This window comes from Sesamum indicum, linkage group LG6 (genome assembly GCF_026168435.1).
Source record: "Sesamum indicum cultivar Baizhima isolate 11 linkage group LG6, ASM2616843v1, whole genome shotgun sequence".
In the NCBI taxonomy this organism is placed as follows: domain Eukaryota; kingdom Viridiplantae; phylum Streptophyta; class Magnoliopsida; order Lamiales; family Pedaliaceae; genus Sesamum; species Sesamum indicum.
The window spans coordinates 18,667,843-18,688,977 of NC_142662.1; the positions used below are offsets into that span (position 1 = coordinate 18,667,843).

At 34.6% G+C, this 21,135-nt stretch overlaps 2 protein-coding genes across 5 annotated transcripts; one reads left to right on the forward strand and one right to left on the reverse strand.

The window, feature by feature from the left end:
* Positions 1-1,345: 1,345 nt before the first annotated feature.
* On the reverse strand, positions 1,346-10,306 carry LOC105164168 (YTH family protein). Of its 4 annotated transcripts, none has more exons than XM_088881757.1 (9): positions 10,153-10,306; positions 8,578-8,686; positions 7,372-7,601; positions 6,933-7,184; positions 6,778-6,854; positions 6,315-6,678; positions 3,110-3,166; positions 1,866-1,927; positions 1,346-1,778 (listed from the first exon to the last, which is right to left on the reverse strand). In XM_088881757.1, exons 2-9 carry the CDS (start codon positions 8,642-8,644, stop codon positions 1,727-1,729), a joined length of 1,161 nt encoding a protein of 386 aa, XP_088737883.1. In that variant the 5' UTR covers positions 8,645-8,686; positions 10,153-10,306; the 3' UTR covers positions 1,346-1,726. The 4 variants fall into 4 exon arrangements, with proteins under 4 accessions (XP_088737883.1, XP_011081070.1, XP_011081069.1 ...); XM_011082768.3 differs by having other exon boundaries at positions 8,578-8,721; positions 10,153-10,279; XM_011082767.3 differs by lacking the exon at positions 10,153-10,306 and adding an exon at positions 10,085-10,107.
* Positions 10,307-15,388: 5,082 nt separating this feature from the next.
* On the forward strand, positions 15,389-20,778 carry LOC105164250 (putative RNA-dependent RNA polymerase 5). Its single transcript, XM_011082863.3, is given in 9 exon segments — positions 15,389-15,554; positions 16,222-16,447; positions 17,022-17,247; positions 18,292-18,355; positions 18,358-18,438; positions 19,199-19,350; positions 19,862-20,006; positions 20,123-20,283; positions 20,360-20,778. Coding segments are annotated over 9 exon segments (1,464 nt in total). The 3' UTR covers positions 20,603-20,778.
* The last annotated feature ends 357 nt before the right edge of the window (positions 20,779-21,135 follow it).

Genomic DNA, 21,135 nt, shown 5'->3' on the forward strand with positions numbered 1-21,135 from the left:
TGGCATGAAATATATCTTCTTGAAACAGTAGATTTGGACAAAAGTGGCCTGCTTTGTTGGAGCTTGAGTTGAAGGTTTGTGGATGTATTTGTCTGCTTGTCCTCAGGGAAATTAAGAAATGAATTGGATCGGGGCAACTATTGGAAATGCTAAAAGTTAAATCAAGGGATCAATTGTTGTAGGAATTGCAAAACACAAGTAAATTGTGTACAAAAGTACAAGAATTCTTTTTGTGCTATACAAAAATAAAGTTATCCTGCACACGATGAAATTATTTAAGTAACCTATAATAAAACATTTTGTGTGGTATAAAACAATCACTCGTCAATAATATATAAGTAACGATTAAAAAGAATAGCGAAATAATCTTGGTGATAAATGTGTGAGTTCCAAAAGAATAGTCTCAACGACTTATCCCCGAACCCGCCTTTGATGCGGATTAGATGTTTTAATTTAAACTTCATTTCATCTTTTATTACATTTAACATACACATGGCATGCATAGAACTGATTCAAATTTCATTGCATTTTTATTACATTTAACATATACACGACCTGCATAAAACCTACCTAACGTCTTCCCTCTCAGAATGTACATCTCCAAATTGTGGGGTTTTGGTGATAATCTTTATTATGAGATTTAATCTTATAACTTGAATCAGCTGTAGTTTTTATTTTTAACTGGGGTAGTTAACAAACAGTTTGTATTTTATATCACAAAGTTGATATTTTTACAGCATTACATATACATGCAAGATATATGAAATATGTAATAAAATACACACGTGAAGTGAATTATCTACATTTGATGCACAAATGAGATTGGCATGTTTGTGCCTATGAAATACATTGTGGCACAAACACATACATGGAAAATGGAGAACGGATGCATTCTTTAATATTTGATGAAAACTGAAATAAAAGTCAATATTTTGAGTATGTGAACTTTTCAAATAATTAATAATAAGATTTTGTAACTTATTCGTATAAAGAAGCAAAAATGCCCCAGGAAATATTTAGGAAAAATATTGATCTTATTAACTGAATATTTTATCATACAGGACAAATAAAATTTATTATTATATATTCATAACTTTTAGTCACAAAAATTTGCTTACAAGGGTCCTTAGACTACCCACCAATACAGCCTCACATCGATAAAAAAGGACTCGAAACCACAACCATCTATTGAAAATGGCTTTGTCCTTACCAATTAACCCAAAGCGTTATCCCAAGTGTTTAACTTCTAAAACAAATGCGAAAAGAGAACCAACTCAGACTATCCTACAAAACTTGATTAAGAGGACTGCACTCTGCAGATATTAACTGGGAATCTGGACCAGAATTTCATCGCATAAACGCCATGGCCTTCAACAGACATAAACAATACAGTGGTTTCTTGGAAACCATCAACATGTTTTTCCTGTACAATAAGTGGATGAGCAAGTTAAAGCAGATAAGGAGATGTACATGTCCTTATGTACAAGTTCATAGCCACCCACAATGAGGAAACTAATGGGTACATGTCATGAAGTATACTACACGTACAACAAGAATACAAGAATTAAGCATCAACTCCAAGTTTCAGGGCTCAAAAGTGTTCAACAGTTAAGAAGTTCTAAGCTGCCGCTTGGTGGAGAAATGAAACCACACCAGCTCATGATACAATACAAACTTCATCAACAAATTTATGAAAGCCCTTCCATTTGGATGGAGAAGCATTCATTCATTCAAGTGACTGGCGGTAAGTCCTTTTCTTTGAACTGCTGGCTGAATGCCTGTTGAATACAATCATTAAGTTATACGCCTTCTCCTTCATTCATCAGATTATATGTGTGTGACAGACGGAATGTGATTTTACTTACGAATCATCAGAACGTTCTTTACTAGATGAAGACTTCTGCAAGCTCGTGGACCGCCCAGCAGCCTGAGAAGCATCAATCTCAAGTAACTTAGTCAGCTCGAACATAAATCTCCCGAAATAAGATTTTGAGTATGGCATTAATGCAATATATCCATATTAACTAAATATTGGCCTTCAGAAAGTCAGTTGGAAATATCCAGTGACAGTAGAAGTACTATTTTGTACCCAAGCCATTACATCCCTTGAAGAAAGGGTCATTCCTAAATTTGTTAAGAAATTGTAGGCTATGGCATCCATCAGACTGCAACAGTCATGCCAATCAGCCATCTATTTACTTGTGGTATTCTCACACAACCATGAACTAATGTGTGCCTCACTTCTTAAATCTATTGTTGTTTATACTGTATGCAGATGGGGAAAAGTACATGTATAATTTTTAAATTAAAGGTTAATGACCTTTAGCTCTATTAAGGACAACTATCAGACTATTGAGCATGGTTCATCCTACTAATTTGCAAGAGAATCGTTACAAAAAAAAAAAAAAAAAAATTCTAACATTATGTATGGAAACAAGATATATATTTCTGAAAATGCCAAAAAACCATTTTTTGCAAATCTTTCCTCGGATCGCAATGACACTTAAGAGCCTTAATAGTTCTGCTCCTGAATACCCGTATGACACAGTTCGCAAGATTTCTATATCTCGATTGAGTTTCACCCGAACTCCAGCTAAAAGAATGGCTCCTATTCCATATAAGAGAGGATAGTTTCAATACTGAAAGCACTTAAATAAGCTATAATGCAGATCTTGAGGCCATCTTAGGTTCAACACATAGTGTTCAGTGAGAAACAACCTATGTTACCAGCTTCTAATCTTTGTTTCACTACATTGCTAGTTCCAACCTTTGATTCCACATTATCAACTATAGAGGCACTTTACTAGTGGACATGCAACAAGATCAAGGCTCATGTATTCAAAATCCCACAAATAATTTGAACAAAGTGCAATGAACTTGAGGAAAAGAGATCCTAAAAACAACCACTTCCAGAAACAGATTCCTATAAAGGAACTATATATGTCATCAAAAGCTAGAGAACACAATATATCCTGGTTCCCAGATGAGAAGGATAAATTCAAGATTATGCAATACCAAACTTTTAAATGGTAGCATATGTTCCACAGTTGTTTAGTGCATAAAACCAACAATTTACATGATAGTAACAGTACTAAATAGTAATACTAACAGAGTGGTGTAATCTTCTGCTGCCTCGAGTATGAGCTTCCAGGTATTCTTCATATGTCTGCATCATGAAATGAAGATGCAATCATCAGCAGGAGAACTTTCATCCAAAATCCTTAATGCAGGGTATAATGATCAACTCAAGGACAAAAATTAGATATATAAAATAAATCAAAGTAGACATCTCTCAAATAAGGATACCACACAAATTAGAAGCAAGTAGCATAAGTTTCATTGACAGGTTTATGAAGATTTCAAAGAACTGCTACATTCTCAAACTTCAGAAATAGATCAGAGGATAAGAAAAAATCATTGTGCCAGTTCTGAGGAAAAGATTAATGAACTGAGTTTCCTATTTGCACCATCATATGCAGCAATCCACATCATTGGATGCTTCTGTATAGGTTCAACATTCGTTATAAAGGGAAAGTTCAAATAAACAACTTTAATTCGAGTATCAATCAAATTACACAAGAATCCATAAGAATGATAACTACCCAATTGATCATAAAAAATAACAGTCCTATTTCAAAATGCTTAGCTTCTGTTACCACTTTGGTCAAACATCGTCATTTCTCTAAGAGAATCAGTTAAGGAACTTGAGGATTGGAATTCTTACATTTGACTGAGCAAAATATGCACAACACTTTGACATGTCAACTAAATGGTAGTGCTTGAGTCAATATTCAATATACTAGAAAATATAGTTGTAAATATCATTCTGCAAATAATTAATATACATGGTGATAATCGCTGATTGAAGCATAAATGGGGTCCTAGATTTGGCCATACACAGCTAAAGAGTTACTCATCAGGAAAAGAATAATACCTGGCACACAATGACATAACAAAAGTGATAAACTATCGATCAAAAAAAAAAATTCCACCTTAACTGAAAAAAGGTTGAAAAAACCATTCAATTTGCATGCTCGGTAATATATCTTTCTTACTGCACTCAGAAATTAACATGGACATTAATATGCCACAAATCATGTCAACCATCATCAATTTGCTCTTGTTTGCCAAGTATCCTAAGGAACATTGCTTGACCTGATGAGGTTGATTAAGTCTTTTCAAGTCTATTCTAGTTGAAACAATTATAAAACCAGACACATTTGTATTTTACTTGAAAGTTTTCACTTTATTTTCTAATAATCCATGAAAAGATATATTTGGAAAAACCATGCGTAGACACTACAATTATTGCAAACCATATATGAAGACAATAAAGCATAACATCAAGACCATACCAATGCATGATTTCTTCATAGCACAAACCATTGAGAATTATCTCCTGTTCTCAAATATCTTACTGAAATAAAGCCATTTTCTGAACTGGGACTGATCAACAAGGAGGTATCACTCAACTTCATGTTACTATGCATTAGACACATGGGCGCACATGGTACAATATCATATGTATCTCTTCTTAAATATCAAATGCAATGATGGATAAAGTTTCATGGAGCTACATAAATATTACAATATGTCCTACAAAAGTGGTCATCCATGTGATTGGGTTAAGAAGAAAACAAACAAGCACTACTGGGAACCATAATCCCTCTTTTACATTATCAGCATTTTGTCGACTTCCTAAATATTTAGCGGGCAGCAAGGGAAGATGTTCTCTCTCTCTAGCTTATCAGTTTCAGGACATAAAAATGAGAATAAAAGGACAAGAATAGGGTTAAATATAGTTTACACATCAAAGTCCTATTCACCCCAATGAGGTTTAAAAGGTTCAAAAAAGACTCTGAAGAAATGCATTGTGATTGACCAAAATTTGTAAGACCAAAGCACCCTCCTCTTTATGACTCAAAGTATGTTCCATGGAAACACCCTCTAAAAACAACCTATAGTGAATTTGAATTTTCTTTTAAATTTTTTTTGAAAGTAACACTTAAAACTTATAGTTCTTTTATGAATCATATAACATGGAAATATGTAAGGAAACAAAATCTATGCAACTATTTTTACAGAGTAAATTTGTTCATGCAAGAAAAGTAGATAATGTGTAATATATGGTATAAACTACAAATAAAATTTTATGTTATATAAAAATTACGTATTATATTATTTACATGAATATTTATTTAAAATATACCATACTTAAGTTATTTACAAAAATCTGGAATATTCTTATAGAATAATCATATATTCAGGTTTCCATATGTTTTTAGGCACCTATGTAAGTTCGAAATAGTTCTGCACAATTATTAAAAAAATAATATAAAGGTTACAGATCACTTGACCAGCATATATAATTACTTTAAGTATTGATATACACAAAATAATATAAGTACAATATATATGAAATAATGCCTATGGCACTATGATATACAATTGCCTTTACATATAAAAATATACACATTTTTATATTTATGCTATAAGTGCTCAAAATTTACAACCAACCAACCTATTTTTCTAGAAAAATTATACAGAAAGTTGTGGATATATTACAATTTAAAACACATGTTATGTGAAGTTTTCAAAAATCATATGAAAATATGACGTCAGCTTATGGAGTTTCTCTACATTTCTATATTAATTACAAAAATCACAAATTTTAAATGATATCTATTTTTAGATATAACTTCAAAAAGACCACTCAGATCAGCTTGCAAGGGAGTGAATGTGATAGCACACATCTCAGGGGGTGTATTTTCTGTTTAGGTCAATGTCACATCTTTTCTTCAAGAGAGTTTTTGTTACCTACTATATACTTCAAGGGATGAATGTGATTATAGGCATACTACAAGCATTTTAAGTGTATTTACCACAGAAATATAATAATAAATTTGGTCAAAACCCCCAACGTGGTCGAGTGTCAACTCAAAACCATTGCCATTCGGCAAAACAATAGGAGAGCATGCTGTGGTAGCGAAAGTAGTTCTATAGAGAATGAAACAAGGACCAACTGCTAAAATAAAAAGATATTTTGACAAATAGATATTCTGGTAGTGAACATTGGGGGGGGGGGGGGCGATAAAAAGCACAGAACATTTTGCAAGTTAAGAGCAAGATCTGCAGCAGACCAATCAACACATGACCCAAAGGAAACAATAACATTTAATTTGCAAACTTCTACTTACTTCACCATATATAAAACTTAAGTTTTGAAGTAATTCCCAAATGACAAATACAATGCGTCAATGTCTAATGCATCAAAATGGTATTTCACTATAGAGCTTAAAATGAGACACCAATACCATTTCCAGTATGTCATCGTCTGTGAAAGTGCCAATAAGGGGGCTAGCCTCCGCTGACATGCCCCAATTATTAGTTCGAGAAGAATTATCAGTCCTGTTAGCTGAGCTTCCATCTACTAGACAATGTCTTGACTGTTTTACTTTTGATGCCCCAGGGACATTTGAGGAATTATTAAACATTAGGCCTGCTCTCTGGTGAGGGAACTGAAATCTACTTGCTTCAGCTTGATGTTGATACAGTAAAGATGGATAAAGCACAGGTGTCATATGCATTGGAGGCACATTAAAATCCTCATCTTGTACAGAATGGAATGGCTCTATATAAGGTTTTCTTGCTGAAAAATCATCCCCAGAGATTTCATCCCTTCATCCAATAATTTGTACAATAAAAATGAGAAAAGAGAAGAAAACTAATTAATATGCAGAAGAACACATTACATATTGATAAATGATTGAAAAATACGTTTTCAAGTTAAGGTGCATATCATTCCCTTCATCAAGAAGCTCACAAAGAGCCTCACCAATATCCGCCGGCAATTCCTGGCAAATAAATACCTGGTCATACTTTTACGTACTAATAACCATACATCAGAAGCTCTTCAATGGGATAGCAAATACCTGACAGTCTCTACTGATTTTGACAGGTTTGAAGTCGTTCCATGGATTTTTTAGATGAAGAGTCCTCTGAAAAGGCAAGTCATGCAGGCGTAGCCATTTCACTTTAAAACTGCGTCCCCAAGGATTATTTTTCCCACTTCCTTGACTCCAAATGTTGTCCCTTCTCCAACTAACGGAAGACATCATTTGAGCATATCCTTGAAAGAATCCACTCATGTTGACGCTAAAGATAAGAATTACCTTGCCAGAATTCTGCATAATAACTTAAGTCGTGTTATCTGTGTGTTCATTTTCTTGCCAATTTTTAGGTGGAAATCACTCTAGCACTCTAGAGTCTAGACGGTAGCATAGTCATCTAGCCCATGCCCATAACAATACATTAAGGTCCACAAAGTCGCTAATAATCATATTACATGAATAAGCAAAGAAGAAATGTTACTTGAAAGGCTTCTTCAAGAATGGGCTCATTCATTACTTGAGTTGCCCAAATTCCCTTCTTTATTGACAATTGGATATTTTGGTGATTCAAGCTCTTGATAATAAAATATCTTGTGTTATTCAATTTATCCTTCTTCATTTCACTTGACGTTCCCACCCGGTCACAAGAATGCACTTGCTCGTCTGCCCCTGATCGACATGTTTCCTCATTTGATCTATCCCTTGGACTCACTACAAAGTATTCCAGATATTTTATTTAGAAAGGCCATCTAATAACTCATGAATTATGAATAAAAACTAAATTGAACATGTTAATCACAACAAAATCATGTCCTTGCAACTCCCACAAAAGAGAAAATAAAAGAAAAGAATTGTTTATTCATCCCATTATAAACTAAACAGGGAAGGACGAATTCATTTTAAATCCCAGTTAACAATTACATGTAGAAAGCACCACATTCCAAGCAAGAACTCAGAAACAAGATTAAGTTTTGGACTTCTTAATGCAATGTGTTAGAGTTGGAAAATGCAGTTGTTTTGAGAAACGAAATAACAAATCAACAGTTCAGATATGCAGGAAGATCAATGTGAACTGAAGAACTGATACTTTATATGTAGTAGATAGATTGTGGAGAATAACAGCAGCTATATACAAAGAAAGTCTGAAATGGAGATCCAACCACCTTAAGTTGGCCATATACAACTAACTTGAAGCAATTAACTTGACTTTCCACACCAATTTAACAGCAGACCAGAATTATGTCTTCAAGTGTATTGACTCAAACTTCTAATTCGACTAACCTCCTGCTTTGCTATTGAAAATAAATAAAAGATCTAAGATCATGAAGCAACTAATAACCTTCAATGCTACGTGCATCTGTTTTTTCTTATTTTTAGCCCACTTTACTCTGCTGGTATGACTGCTAGACCCTCTCATAAGGACTCTGAAGCAAACAGTCTATAACACTTATAGAAACAAGTCAATTACTGAAACTACAGCATACAATATTTGTACCAGAAGTAAAAGAGGCGGTGCTAGTAGATCAAGCTTTTCTTGTTTTTCTGAAAGTCTATGTTTATTGCCAAATAACTATAAACTCGGAAAACCGATGATTCATGAGTTTGAAAGTGTAAAAATAAATTACATCTAGAATGCGGTACTTGAGACCACAAGTTGATGAAGAGAAAGAAAAAGATACATTTTTACCTGAATCATGCACGTTCGTCATGTTTTTTTGGCATTCAGATACTGATGACTCAACTAGAGATGCCATTTCTTTAGCAATGTCAGACCACGTGCCTTGGTAGCCCTTACACTACGGAGGCAGAACAGAGGCAAATCATATGAGACCTACAAAGTTTTACTCAGAACAACAAACTCCAACCAACCAAGTAAAAGAAAACTGAAAATAAAACCTAAAAAATACAAATTGAACATACAAGCAAATGTGTAGGTAACCATTTCTACCACAAAACCCCTTACCAGGGAACTAAGTAGGGAGCCAATAAGACTAGGAAATAATGCAAGCAGGTTTCAATGCAGTAATATCAGAATGCAAGCGAAAAAATGCAGTTGAAACTATCGAGTTTTAGCACGATAACAAAGCATAAATCTGTTCAAGTTGGGAACTATGTTCCAAGCTGAAAACAAATAAAGAGGTATATAGCAACTTTTGCTTCACATGCTCATGCGTTTTATATCTCCAGAATTGTAAAACAGAGATGTTTCATGAGACACATCCTTGCCATTATGCACCAACATTGTTTGTGGAATACGGACTCAATACACAGACTAAAGATGCTATCATCAGAGACTTAGAGTGATAATTAGTGAACACTTCCCAAAAAGAAATCTAAAATATTCACAAGTACATATTCTGTTTTCCTCTCAGTTGCTTTTATGTAAGCTCAACCTTGCTCCCACGCAATTACACATTCATTTAACTAAAACAAACATAAAATTATGGATGTAAAAGTCACGAATTTCAAAGTCCTATAATAAACAAGAAAACACCTAATCAAAAATGATACGCATAAAACTCAAAATTTACCAAAATATACCTTCACTTGCATCTTCTCCCCACTAATTTTATAGATAAATTTCCTTACAATAATATAAACCTATCTTGTTCCTCTATCTTTAAACCATCTTTTTCCTTGTACCCTTTTACAACCACAGAGTTCTTTTTATTTTTTTCAATTTCCCCGACAGTCTCAAAACTTCATTCCTTCCATTCTCACTCTGAAATTTTCTCATTCTGGAAAATACGTCTGCTGCCTCATCTATGTGTATCACGCCTTTGCCAAAATTATTTTTCATTCTTCGAAAATGTTGCTTCACTCTCTCCCAGTCAACATATCATTCCCAAAAAAGGAAGTAACCGCCCACTAACAAAAACAAATTAATTGCCATCCATCCAATTCACCACCTCGACTTAGAAATCTCAACATGCAGAAAAAAAATCAAACTGAATAAACTCAAAATTACCATATTTGCGAAGTCCCATTTTCAGTAACATTCACACAACAATTAATTACCGCTCGGAAGCCCCACAACAAGACAGTAAACAGAAACTACTCCCAGCCACTATACACCCTCAGGAAAACTGAAAATGCTAACCGAAATAAATAAAATAGAACCACGTACGCACATACACACAACTACAAAACATAAACGCCTACATCGTCTGCTCGTAATCACAACTTCGACTTACGACATTTATGCGACAGAGATAGAGCGGAAAATTTTGAAAAGGGGGAAAGGAGACAAGTAGCGACGTACCTTAGCGTAGAGAGAGAGAGAGGGTAAGTAATCTAGACAGAGAAACGGGCGAATGTAGTGACTGAAGAGTTTTGATAAGATCTGCCCTAGCTATTTTACCCAAACAATTCATCTGCAAACTACTTTCTCTAATTCTATTTTATTTGGGGGGAAAATAAAAGGAAAAGGAAAAAACTCAAGAAACTCTAAAAATAAAATTATTTTATCCAACAAAAAATCAAGAAAGTTCTCAAATTTTATAATGTATACTTTTTTCTGAATCATCTATAATGTCATAGTCTAATGTTTGATACGAGGTTGTGGTCTTATGAGCAAGTTCGATGTCATAATAGTACAAAAAATTGAGTTTTCTTTACATTATATAAAATGACAATGGATTAAAAATCATGGTAAATCTATTAACTACGTTAAACAAAACTAAAACAACAACTTAAATTTTTACCACGATTAATTAATATTCGCCATGTATTTTAGCCATGGACAAAATATTTGCCATGGTTTTGAACATGGCTAATATATTGGTCATACTTACAAAAACAACGGCTAATGGCCATTATGAAGCCGTGTTTGATTTTGTATTTGCCACGGTTTTTTTCTTTGACTATAGTAATTATCCGTAGCAGAAAATCATATTTTTTCTAATGTAAGTTTAATCCCATCGAATGTGTGGGTATTTATATAATTTTATGTAAATATTTGTCTCATTTTATATAAATTACTGTAATTTTTTATAGTTAAATGAATTGATGCAATGCTAAAAAAAATATTGAATCAATTAATATTAAAAAATTTAATTGAATTTCCTGAATGAATAAGTATTTGTTATAATTTCTTGAAGTATATGTAGATCATTGTTATTAAAGCTGTTACGACAGCGAATAACTTGAAAAATATCATACAGAAGCGAGATTAATTTTAATGATAAACAATTAAATATACGTAAATTACTAATATCAAATATGTATAATTAACTAATAATTACTATTACAGTATATCAACAATTACTATTAAAATATATTAATATCCATATATTGATGAGAGTCGAACTCATGACCTTTTGATCATAAAATTTTAGTTTCACTTTTACCAACTAAACTAAACCCTCATTTACAAAGAGGTGAGAGTTTAAAATGTCACAACAATGAGTTGATTTCATTTCAAATGATAAAAAAAAATAGATAAAATTTGAGGAATTAATTTTGTTGATAAAATCTTAAAAAATAAATAAATAAGATTAATGATTCTCCCTACTTTTTTTTTTTTTTTTCAATTAAAACCACCTAGAGGTGGGGGGAACTTTTCGGAGTCCCCAGTCCTTCTATATTAAAATTCACAAAATACTTACAGCGGGGAGAGTTACCTCCCTAAAATTTCTAGCAAAGCCATAAACAAGGAGTACTACCCCCTTACAAATAGAGCAACAATGAACGAGGAATACTACTCCCTTACAACAAAAGACAGGTGTACTAGTAAAACTATGGCGAGTCAAAAAGCTTTTTGTTATCCCACCACATCATGAATCGCACAACACCTGCAAATAAATCTGTACAAGAAGGCCAAACCAGAGTGTGTAATGTTCCAAAAGGATAAATAATGAACATTAGTATTAACGCGGAGATCAAGTTTGTATGACTGGCAGCCTTTAAACCTGTGGAAGGAGTTCAAAAAACCTACAAAAGATATAACAACAAGCAAATAGACAAAGGCAAACAACAGAAGTAATAGGCCAAAGGTTTCCATAGAGACGTTGGTCACAACACGTATCAGCAAAGAAACAACAGTAATGAAGTACCCCTAATTGGAAAACCAAAAATTTAACTGAAATTAAAGGTGCTAGAACTTCTACTTCTAATAGCAGGGAAGGAGCATGCGTCAAGTCTAATCAAACCTTTAGGAATACCTGTGATATTATCAGGGGATAGAATGCTGAGATGTTGATTGAAACATGCTTGGTTAGCAAAGTAATCGGCCACTTGGTTACCCTCTCTAAAAATGTGTGATATCTTGAACTTAGTTTGGGACAGAAGTTCTCTAATTTGTTGCAGCAAATTTTGAAGGTGCCATGGCCCTTGGGGGGGAGACGAAATGAGCTTGATGGCAATGTTGGCATCAGTTTCAACCCAAATTTTTCTAATGTTGCTATCAATGCACAATTTAACACCTCTGTATATATTTTAACTCAGCTGCAGTGTTGGAGCTGAGCCCAAGGTGTTCCTGGAATGCAAAGACGGCCTGACCAAGATGATTTCTGATGATTCCACCTGCTCCTGCCACACCTGGATTTCCTTTTGAGGCCCCATCTGTGTTCAATTTGAATCATCCCCTATCTGGCTTAATCCACTTAACAATAGAGATTTTGGATGATATCGTATGAGGCGGGAGGGAAATTTTAAGAAGAGAAGCAACAGATCTGTCCCCTCTCCAGTGTATAGTTCTCATGAGGTTGGTTTTACCGAGAAGATGAAGATAATTGACGGTTTGAGAGATGATACGATTAGCTTTGAAAGGAGCCCCCTCAAATATGGCTGCATTCCTGCAAATCCAAATGTACCAAATGATCAACGGGGGAAGAATATCTCTGATGTGAAGTTGATTAGAAATATTGCTTCTCCAGGCTTGCAGGATCATGAAAAAATTGTCTGTGATTGGAATGTTGAGTTGAAATTTCGAGGCAAAGAAGTTCCAAACTTCAAGGGAAACCTTGTTATGAAGGAAAAGGTGAGGGATAGTCTCCTCCTCCTTCAAACAACAAACACATCTAGAGGCCAAAGAGATGCCCTTTTGTTTGAGTCTGCTGTCCACTGGTATCCAGTTATGGAGGACTTTCCAAATGAAAAGGCTAAATGAGGCATCGTTGGATTTAGACAAAGTAGGTTACAGGTTTGATGTGAGATATCATCCAATTATGTGATTGAGAGTATCAAAACTTAAAAAAATATACACTTTAAGTTTTAAATTGATTGTATAATTGAGGAAGTGATTGAATAAAAAATGCTAAAGAATTCAACATTAGTAATTTTTGCTGGTCAGGAAAGTAAGATAAATTGTAATGATAAGGTCTTGATTTAGTGGTTGGGGTTGAAATTTGATGAACAGATATAACATTATAAGTTCGATTTTACTTAATGTGCGTGGTTTTTTTATCTCACTCTATGATAGAGTGTGCATCTGCATAATAGGTTTTGACCCTATTATCTTATTTACCTAGGAATGACAAATGGAAAGGGTTGAGTCGGGGTTCCACCTCATAATAGAAAATATATAATCTATAGGATAAATTGCATTAGTACCCCCTGAGGTAAAGTCAAAATACACAAACACCCCTTATTTTTATAAAATTACAGCTATATCTCTGAGTTTATAGTTGTAATTACAGCTACACCTCTTATTTAAATGCAAAACTTACACAAACACTCTTTCAAAAAAACATTATACTAACACCTTTCAAAAAGTGTAGCTAATTTTATAAAAGATAGAGAGTGTTTGTGTAATTTAATCTAATCTGAAAGTCAATATAATTTACCCTGAATAATTTGCCTTTTGAACTTCGAAATCGTCTTTGGGGATGAAATTCATATTCAATTTTTAGAGCTCAATCTGAAATTGAATCATATAACTTTTTATACGACAATGTGACAAGTTAGTTTACTTAATCCAACACATGTGACGAACCAAATCATTGTGTAGCCGACTTGATTGACTTGGATAAAATAGTTCATGCGGCCGAGTAAATATAGTTCTTAGGGGGTGTTTGTTTTTGGGATTTGAATTAATAGCTGAAACTAATACAACTTTATCCATTGTTACTTGGAAAGTTGGAGGTCCAGCTTGTGGCCAAAGCCCGTCATTAAGTACCGTTTCTCCCCAATTAATCAACCCACCTAGGAGGCTAGTCAACTCATCTGGATACCTTAAACCATCTCCACCTGGGGTCAGGGCAATCTGCAGCAACCGGTGTTGGGCAAACGAGGAAAACCCGATGGAGCCTAATGACAGCATTAAGGACTGCATGGAATGTTTGCTAACTATAGGATCAGGCCTAATGAACTCGTGCTTGACAACCCAATTTTCTTGTGGTGAGAGATTAACATTAAGAAAAATGGCAACTATTTTAGAGACGGTCACGAACTTCATGCAGGACAATACACCTGAAAGTTCCAATAGACAACACAAACAACCAAAGGCATTACGACCCATACATAGGTTCCTAAGACAAGACTGATCATTGCACACAACTAACCTATGAAGGTATTTTATCTGATCAGGAATCCTAGAATTAAGGGTGTACTGACGTGACCGTTCAAATCTAGAAGTCGGTGAGTTGATCAAATATTCTATACTTTTATGGGATGAGTGCGCCAAATATTTAAAAAGATGTGGCTAAAGATTTGATAAGCTTTTAAGATATTAAAATACGACGAATAAAAATAATATTTGAATAAAGTATTTAAAAGACCTAAAGTTAATGAATATTTAAAACCGATATTAAAGGTAAATGGAGTACAAATTTTCCGCTCAACGACTTCATGGATGAAATGAGAATCAATTTCAATATGTTTAGTCCTTTCATGAAAAATTAGATTGCTTGCAATATGAATAACTATCTGATTATCAATAATCATAGTAACAACTCATCATGTGAGAATTTGAATTCTCCAAATAAATATTTGAGCACATCATCTCATTGGTTGTGTGAGCCACAACCCTTTATTTTGCTTCTATGCTGGATTGAGCAACAGTAGTTTGCTTTATGAGTGTTTAAGTTGCCTAAGTGAAGAGTTTCAAGAGTTACATAGCGGCATTTTTGGTAATGCTTTGGACTCTCAACCTTTCGCATTTGACTGTATGGATAGAGAAGGTATTCTTTACTTGAATATACGACAAACCTCTAGAGGTGAAATGCACTATGTATATTAGCATATCTGGGCAAGGTCTTGGAACACATACTGACTTTTTTTTTTCTCACGAAGATATGCATCCAATCATGCTGTTCACTTTGCTGATCTGAGTTTGTTTTGCAAGTCTACTAGCCAATAACCATCTCAGATTTACTTTAAGGATCAACCAGGAAGCTCTTCTTCTTATTCCTTCCATTACTGCTTTGTAAGGATATGATTCAGTTAACATCGCCAATAAGTCTATCTCGTAGTAATACTTGCCATGACAAAATATGAAAACTGGAAGGCAAGAGTTCCATTTGATGATATGACAAGACTCACATATCAATCAATGCAATATGGTTTCATCTTTCAGTCGTAGGCCAGGCAGAAATGCTCTTTCAAAATACTTAATTGCTCTATTGAGCTATGGGGGTGTTCCTCAAGAATTCTTTTGCAACTTGCTTACAAATGCTTTGGAAGAGACTCGAAATGTGTACTCTGATACGCCTGCAGCACTAACAGGTACTTCTAAGAGCAACTCTTCATAGTATGTGCCTTTTTTTTTAAAAAAAAATTGCATTTTACCATCTGAACTATACCCGTATTTACACTTTGCTATCTAAACTTTTTTCTGTGTCAAGTTACCATATAAAATTTGCTAAATTTACACTTTAAAATATATAACCGTTTTCCGGATGATGTTTTTGTTGGAGAAGCATCACATGTGCAGTACATGTGATATTTTACCCATACATTGCCCTTAAATATGTCATGTGCAGTGCATGTGATGTTTTTCCGACAGAAAAATCGGTTGGATTATAGCCTTATTTGGCAAAAATTTCGCGAACTAAGATGACAAGTTGACATAAAAAAATTTAGATGTCTAAATATGAAAACACATATAGTTCGGATAAAAAAATGCAATTTACCCTTTTTATTTTATTTTCTACTGATTTCTGGTTTCCAGTACATGTGTACTCCAAGAGGTTCCTTTCTTTTTCCTAGTACAAGTTCTTATGGTAATATCAGTCTCCCTCCTCTCGGGGCATTGAATTTTCAGAAAAAGTTAATGTTTCCTTAACTGGTTCCTAGAAACTTTCAGACCAGGAATATCAGTCTACTCCCACTTGATTTTTATCTCAGCATAAGTTTGATTTTATCTTTTCTTGGAAACATATTCTTCTTGCAGTTGCTTCCAATTATGATGGACTAGAAGTTGGAGTTGTGGAACGAAGAATGATTTCTTCTGGAATACCACTTAGCGAACCATATCTCCAGCATTGTCTGTCAAGTCTGGAAAGTGGCGAGAAAATCAAACTTAAACAAGGGAAGATACCAGTCAGTGAAAGCTTTTACCTGATGGGGACAGCAGATCCTACTGGTGTATTAAAGAACCATGAAGTCTGTGTTATCCTGTATGTGAAAGTCCTTCTCTTGTTACTTTGGCGTCTCAGCTTCTATCCAAGGATGGTCTACTTACCATAGTGCGTGGCGTTACATGTTAAAAGTTTTTGTATCAAAGTTATGGTGTTATGATTTAGTCATGCATCACACTACTTCTTCCACATCCATGTCGAGTTTTTCTGATTTTGGGACAATTTTGAAAATCTCACAGAGCAGAGGACGAAAAGTGTTTAACCTCCTATCTTATGGAGCTAAAAGTTCAATTTAGATGGCCCAAATATAGGCAAAACTGGCAGGCTTGAGCAATTTCACTTCTTCCCTGGGATTTTTTATTTTCTTTTCATAAAAGATCTTTGAGAATGTAGAGTACTTCTGTCTATCACCTGTATATCAAATCCTTTGCAATGTACATGAACCATTTTGTATTTGTATTTCCACCGCAAACACTTCAAAATATCAACATATTAAACTTCCTTGTTTATGATTTCATTTTTCCCAATCCTCAACTGCCATCAAAATATTTAATGAGTTCTCTTCGAAATAAGAAACCTGTGTCTTGCTGACGATATCTTGCTGAATATGCAGTGACAATGGTCAAATTTCAGGGAAGGTATTAGTGTATCGGAATCCTGGCATGCATTTTGGGGATGTTCATGTTATGGAGGCTGTATACAAGGAGGAGTTGGAAGAGGTGGTTGGCAATGCCAAATATGGCATTTTCTTTTCAACCAAAGGGAAAAGGTCTGCAGCTTATGAAATGGCAACTGGTGATTTTGATGGAGACATGTATTGGGTTTCAAGAAACCCTGAGGTTAGCATCTCTCGGATCAGAGATTAATTGTGCAAACTGTTTGTTTATATGCTTATGTAGTTGTGTAAGTGTTTTATGCTCCATTATGTTGCTTTTGGCTCACACCTTAAATTTCATCTACTGGAGAAATTCAGGGTAAAATCCTAACTGTCCCTTGTTTCCAAAGAGCTTCAGATGGAAGTAAATCCAAATGCAAATTTATTGATATCTTCTTTTATTTATATAAAAAAAAAAAAGTGGGGGAAAAACTTGATTGTGTACAAGTTGGCTGATGTGGGGTCTATCTATATGTTTTCTAAATGTTGAGAGACTTGAAGTGTATCTTCAGTAGTGACAGAACCATCGCATCTGTTTTGATCTAATGTTTAAGTTCCCTGGCACACTGAGTTTCTCTACGTGATTTCTATGTGGCATCCCTTGGTTTACTTTTTTCTTTTGTTCTTTGTTTTTATGATTTAATGGAGAACTATACTTCTGAAAAAAACATAGAATCTTTATCACATTTGGTTCATTTCTAGTTCCTAATAAACATCTTCAGTTAGAGTAGTCAAGATGATTGAGCAAATTTATTTAGCTTGCAGATAATTGCTACTTGTTACGCTTTCATCAAGTCTCTCTATCTTATTGTGCTTTCCAAGTCGCTCGTCTAGGGGTTTATGACATTCAGTGTGTACTATCATCCCACATCACATGGAGATAAATCTCAAAGTTGTCTTTTTCCTAGCAAGGCTTCTTTTCCTTGATTATCTAAGACCAATACGATGAAAAAATTGAAGAGGAAGAATGCAAGAAATCATGTTGTTTGTCCATTTGATATAGAGCTGTGTACAGTACCTGGTAAAACAGCTTCATTTCTTGTTTGATTTACAATTTCAGTGGTCATTCATATCCCGTGTGAATTTTTGAACATGTAAGAAATGATTACGGGAAGAAATTGCTGAACTCGATTCAACAAAAAGATGATTGCTCTGGAATTGCATTCTAATGCTTCCTTATATATATACATCTTTTGTTTAAAGGTGGAATGCTTCTCATACATTTCAGCTATTAAAATATTTTAAAGCAAGTGAACCATGGAAACGCTTCTACTCAACACCTGCTGATTCGAAGATAAGAAATCCACGGATATGGAGTTGGAACATGAACTTTTTCAGTTATTCCAAGAAGCTCGGGAACGAAGGCATTCACTTTTGGTTATGAACTAAGTATCTTGGTTGATGTATGTTTGGTAAATAAATTCTATATGATAGGTACTCCGTGTGCACTCTTGGATAACTTGTGCTTCTAATAAAATGATCCATAAACTGGTCTAAATTCTGATCGGAGCATATATCATTTGCTGAAGCATTCTACAATATAATCTGCTTTCTGAATCTAAATGGCAACAACCGACTATTTCATGTGTTTAACTTAACAAAATCATCCTTCAGATAAAAGTAAAATTTGCCTTAATTCTTTTTATCTATATTAAATACCTTATGTATTTTATTTTCTATGTTATTCTCTTGATGTTACTTTCCCATTTATTTATGAATTTTATTACAGAAGAGGCAACTTTTCTTCTAGGGAAATCAATACTGTTAGGACTAGTGACCGCTCAAGAGGAGTAAAACATGGGGATTTGTCCTTGCAAACATGTAATGAGACTGTCTCCTCCGGAGTCTTCAGCAAGTGCATTTTTTATTATATTCATGTCTATGACACTGTCAAACGCAAGTTGTTGCTTTTCCAGAAATGGTTATGAAAACTTGTGCAACCTTTGAACTGTATCAAAACATAGATTCAATAGGTTTGTTTAGAGCTTTTTCTGCAATGATTCCATGATTTGGTTGGATTTATCAGTTTTCATGCAGACTAGTCAAAGTTCAATGGTACATAATGTGCCTAATTCTGGCTCTCTTTTCTTTCCTCTTTTTGTTTTCCTTAAGTTGTTTTTGCTCGCATTTTATCACTCTGGCAGCAGATAGCTGGCTCACATTTATGGATCGGCTCTTGACGTTAGGTGATGATTGTGCCTCTGAGAAGCATTCTTTGAAGAAAAAGATCATTCAGTTGATTGACATCTACTATGACGCACTAGACGCCCCAGAAAGTGGGAAAAAGGTTACTTTTGCTTGTTTTCAATATTTTTATGTGAGCTCTCATCTTTTAAAATGACCCATTTCTGCCGTTCACCATCTATACTATACTATTAAAATTAAGTAAGGGCATATACTAACTAATTTGGGCTGGCAAAATGTGTCTTGACTTAAACAAAAGTTAGAAGGTTTAAAGAAAATTTGTTCCTTCTTACTAAAATCCACATACGCAGTTACCTTATTATATACATTCTACAACCATATATCATTAGAAAATTATTATTGATTGTAAGTAGTTTTAACTTATATATTTTGTTTAAAAATTCATTTGCATCATCAATCCTTTGAATATGATACAATTTTGATGAACATATATTTATTTGCAGTCGAATATGATACACGACCAGTGTAGTTTACTTGCCCGATTGTCATGTTTTATGGCTAGAATTGCTATTATAAATAAAATAATCACATTCATATGTTGGTAATATGGAAGATATTACCAGCATACTACTTACATGTTCCGGTACTCACAGGTTAAAGTTCCTAACGAGTTGCGAGTGGAGATGTATCCGCATCACATGGAAAGGGGGGCTGAGTTTAGCTACCACTCGTCCTCTATATTGGGCCGAATATACGATACAATACAGGCGTTTAAAAACGAGGCTGTGCCCGGAAAAGGTAACTTGAATCGCAATCAACAATTCATGCAAGTCATTCATCAATACTGATGCAACTTCAAGTCAATAATTCTAGCTGATGACAGTGCTAACTTGACTACTCTGCACCTTCTCCAGAAATCTGGAAATTGCCGTGCCTTGACGATCCAAACCCTGAGCTATACCTCAAGTGGAAGGCTAGGTATAAAGATTACCGAGAAGAAATGACAAGTGCCATGAAATCCAGCGACGAATCTAAGGATCTGGCTGCACGTGATGTTATCCACAAGTACAAGCAGGTAATAAACTTTGCTCCTTGAGTGTAGTTTTCACGAAAAAATGGAGCTGTCATGTTAACGATCTGTGAAAATGCAGTTGTTGTATGAAGCTCCTTGTATGGAAGAAAGTGCAAAGAATACTGAAGAGATCTATGAGGAATCTGTCGCTATATATCATGTGGTGTACGACTATGCAATGCGTCATGGTGTGACGAGATGCAGTTTTGCATGGAAAGTAGCAGGGTCTGCACTGTGTGATCTGTGTGCCTGGAAATTAGCTGGTCCAAAGGAGGAGCCGATTGCAATTTTACCGTCTGTTCTTCGCGAGTTGTTGAAATAGTGGCAAGCATGGCTGTGCTTGTACTGAAATGCAGCCTTATCCTCATCTTTGTTGTACAGTCTGTATGCATGCCTATGTGTTCTCTGTGTATCATATGTCATTCTCTGTGCCTATGCTTGCCTAGCTATCACTTCGGGTGACTTGAGTATTTATAGTTACATTAACTATGAACTGATTCGAGCTTTACATGTTTAGAAACATGTATTTTGGCATCCTTTACTTGGGAGTGTTGGTCTGTCTGATATCCATATCAATCAAGTACAATATTTTGGTTATTTCATTTCGATGGAGCGCGTGATAAGATGCAGCCCGTCATAGCACCCGATTGTGGCATGATTCCTATCCAAGCCAAGGTGGTGGTGGTAATCGCCTTACTTCCTACTAATTCTAATTTTAATCACAAGTTAATTTATCCGAATCTAATCAACTCCAACAAAGCAAAAGAGGTCTTACAGATGAAAATAGCCTTAAAAGTTCAATTTGAAATATATCTTTTTTTGTTATTATTAGTAATTGTGGTACTTTGTTTTTTG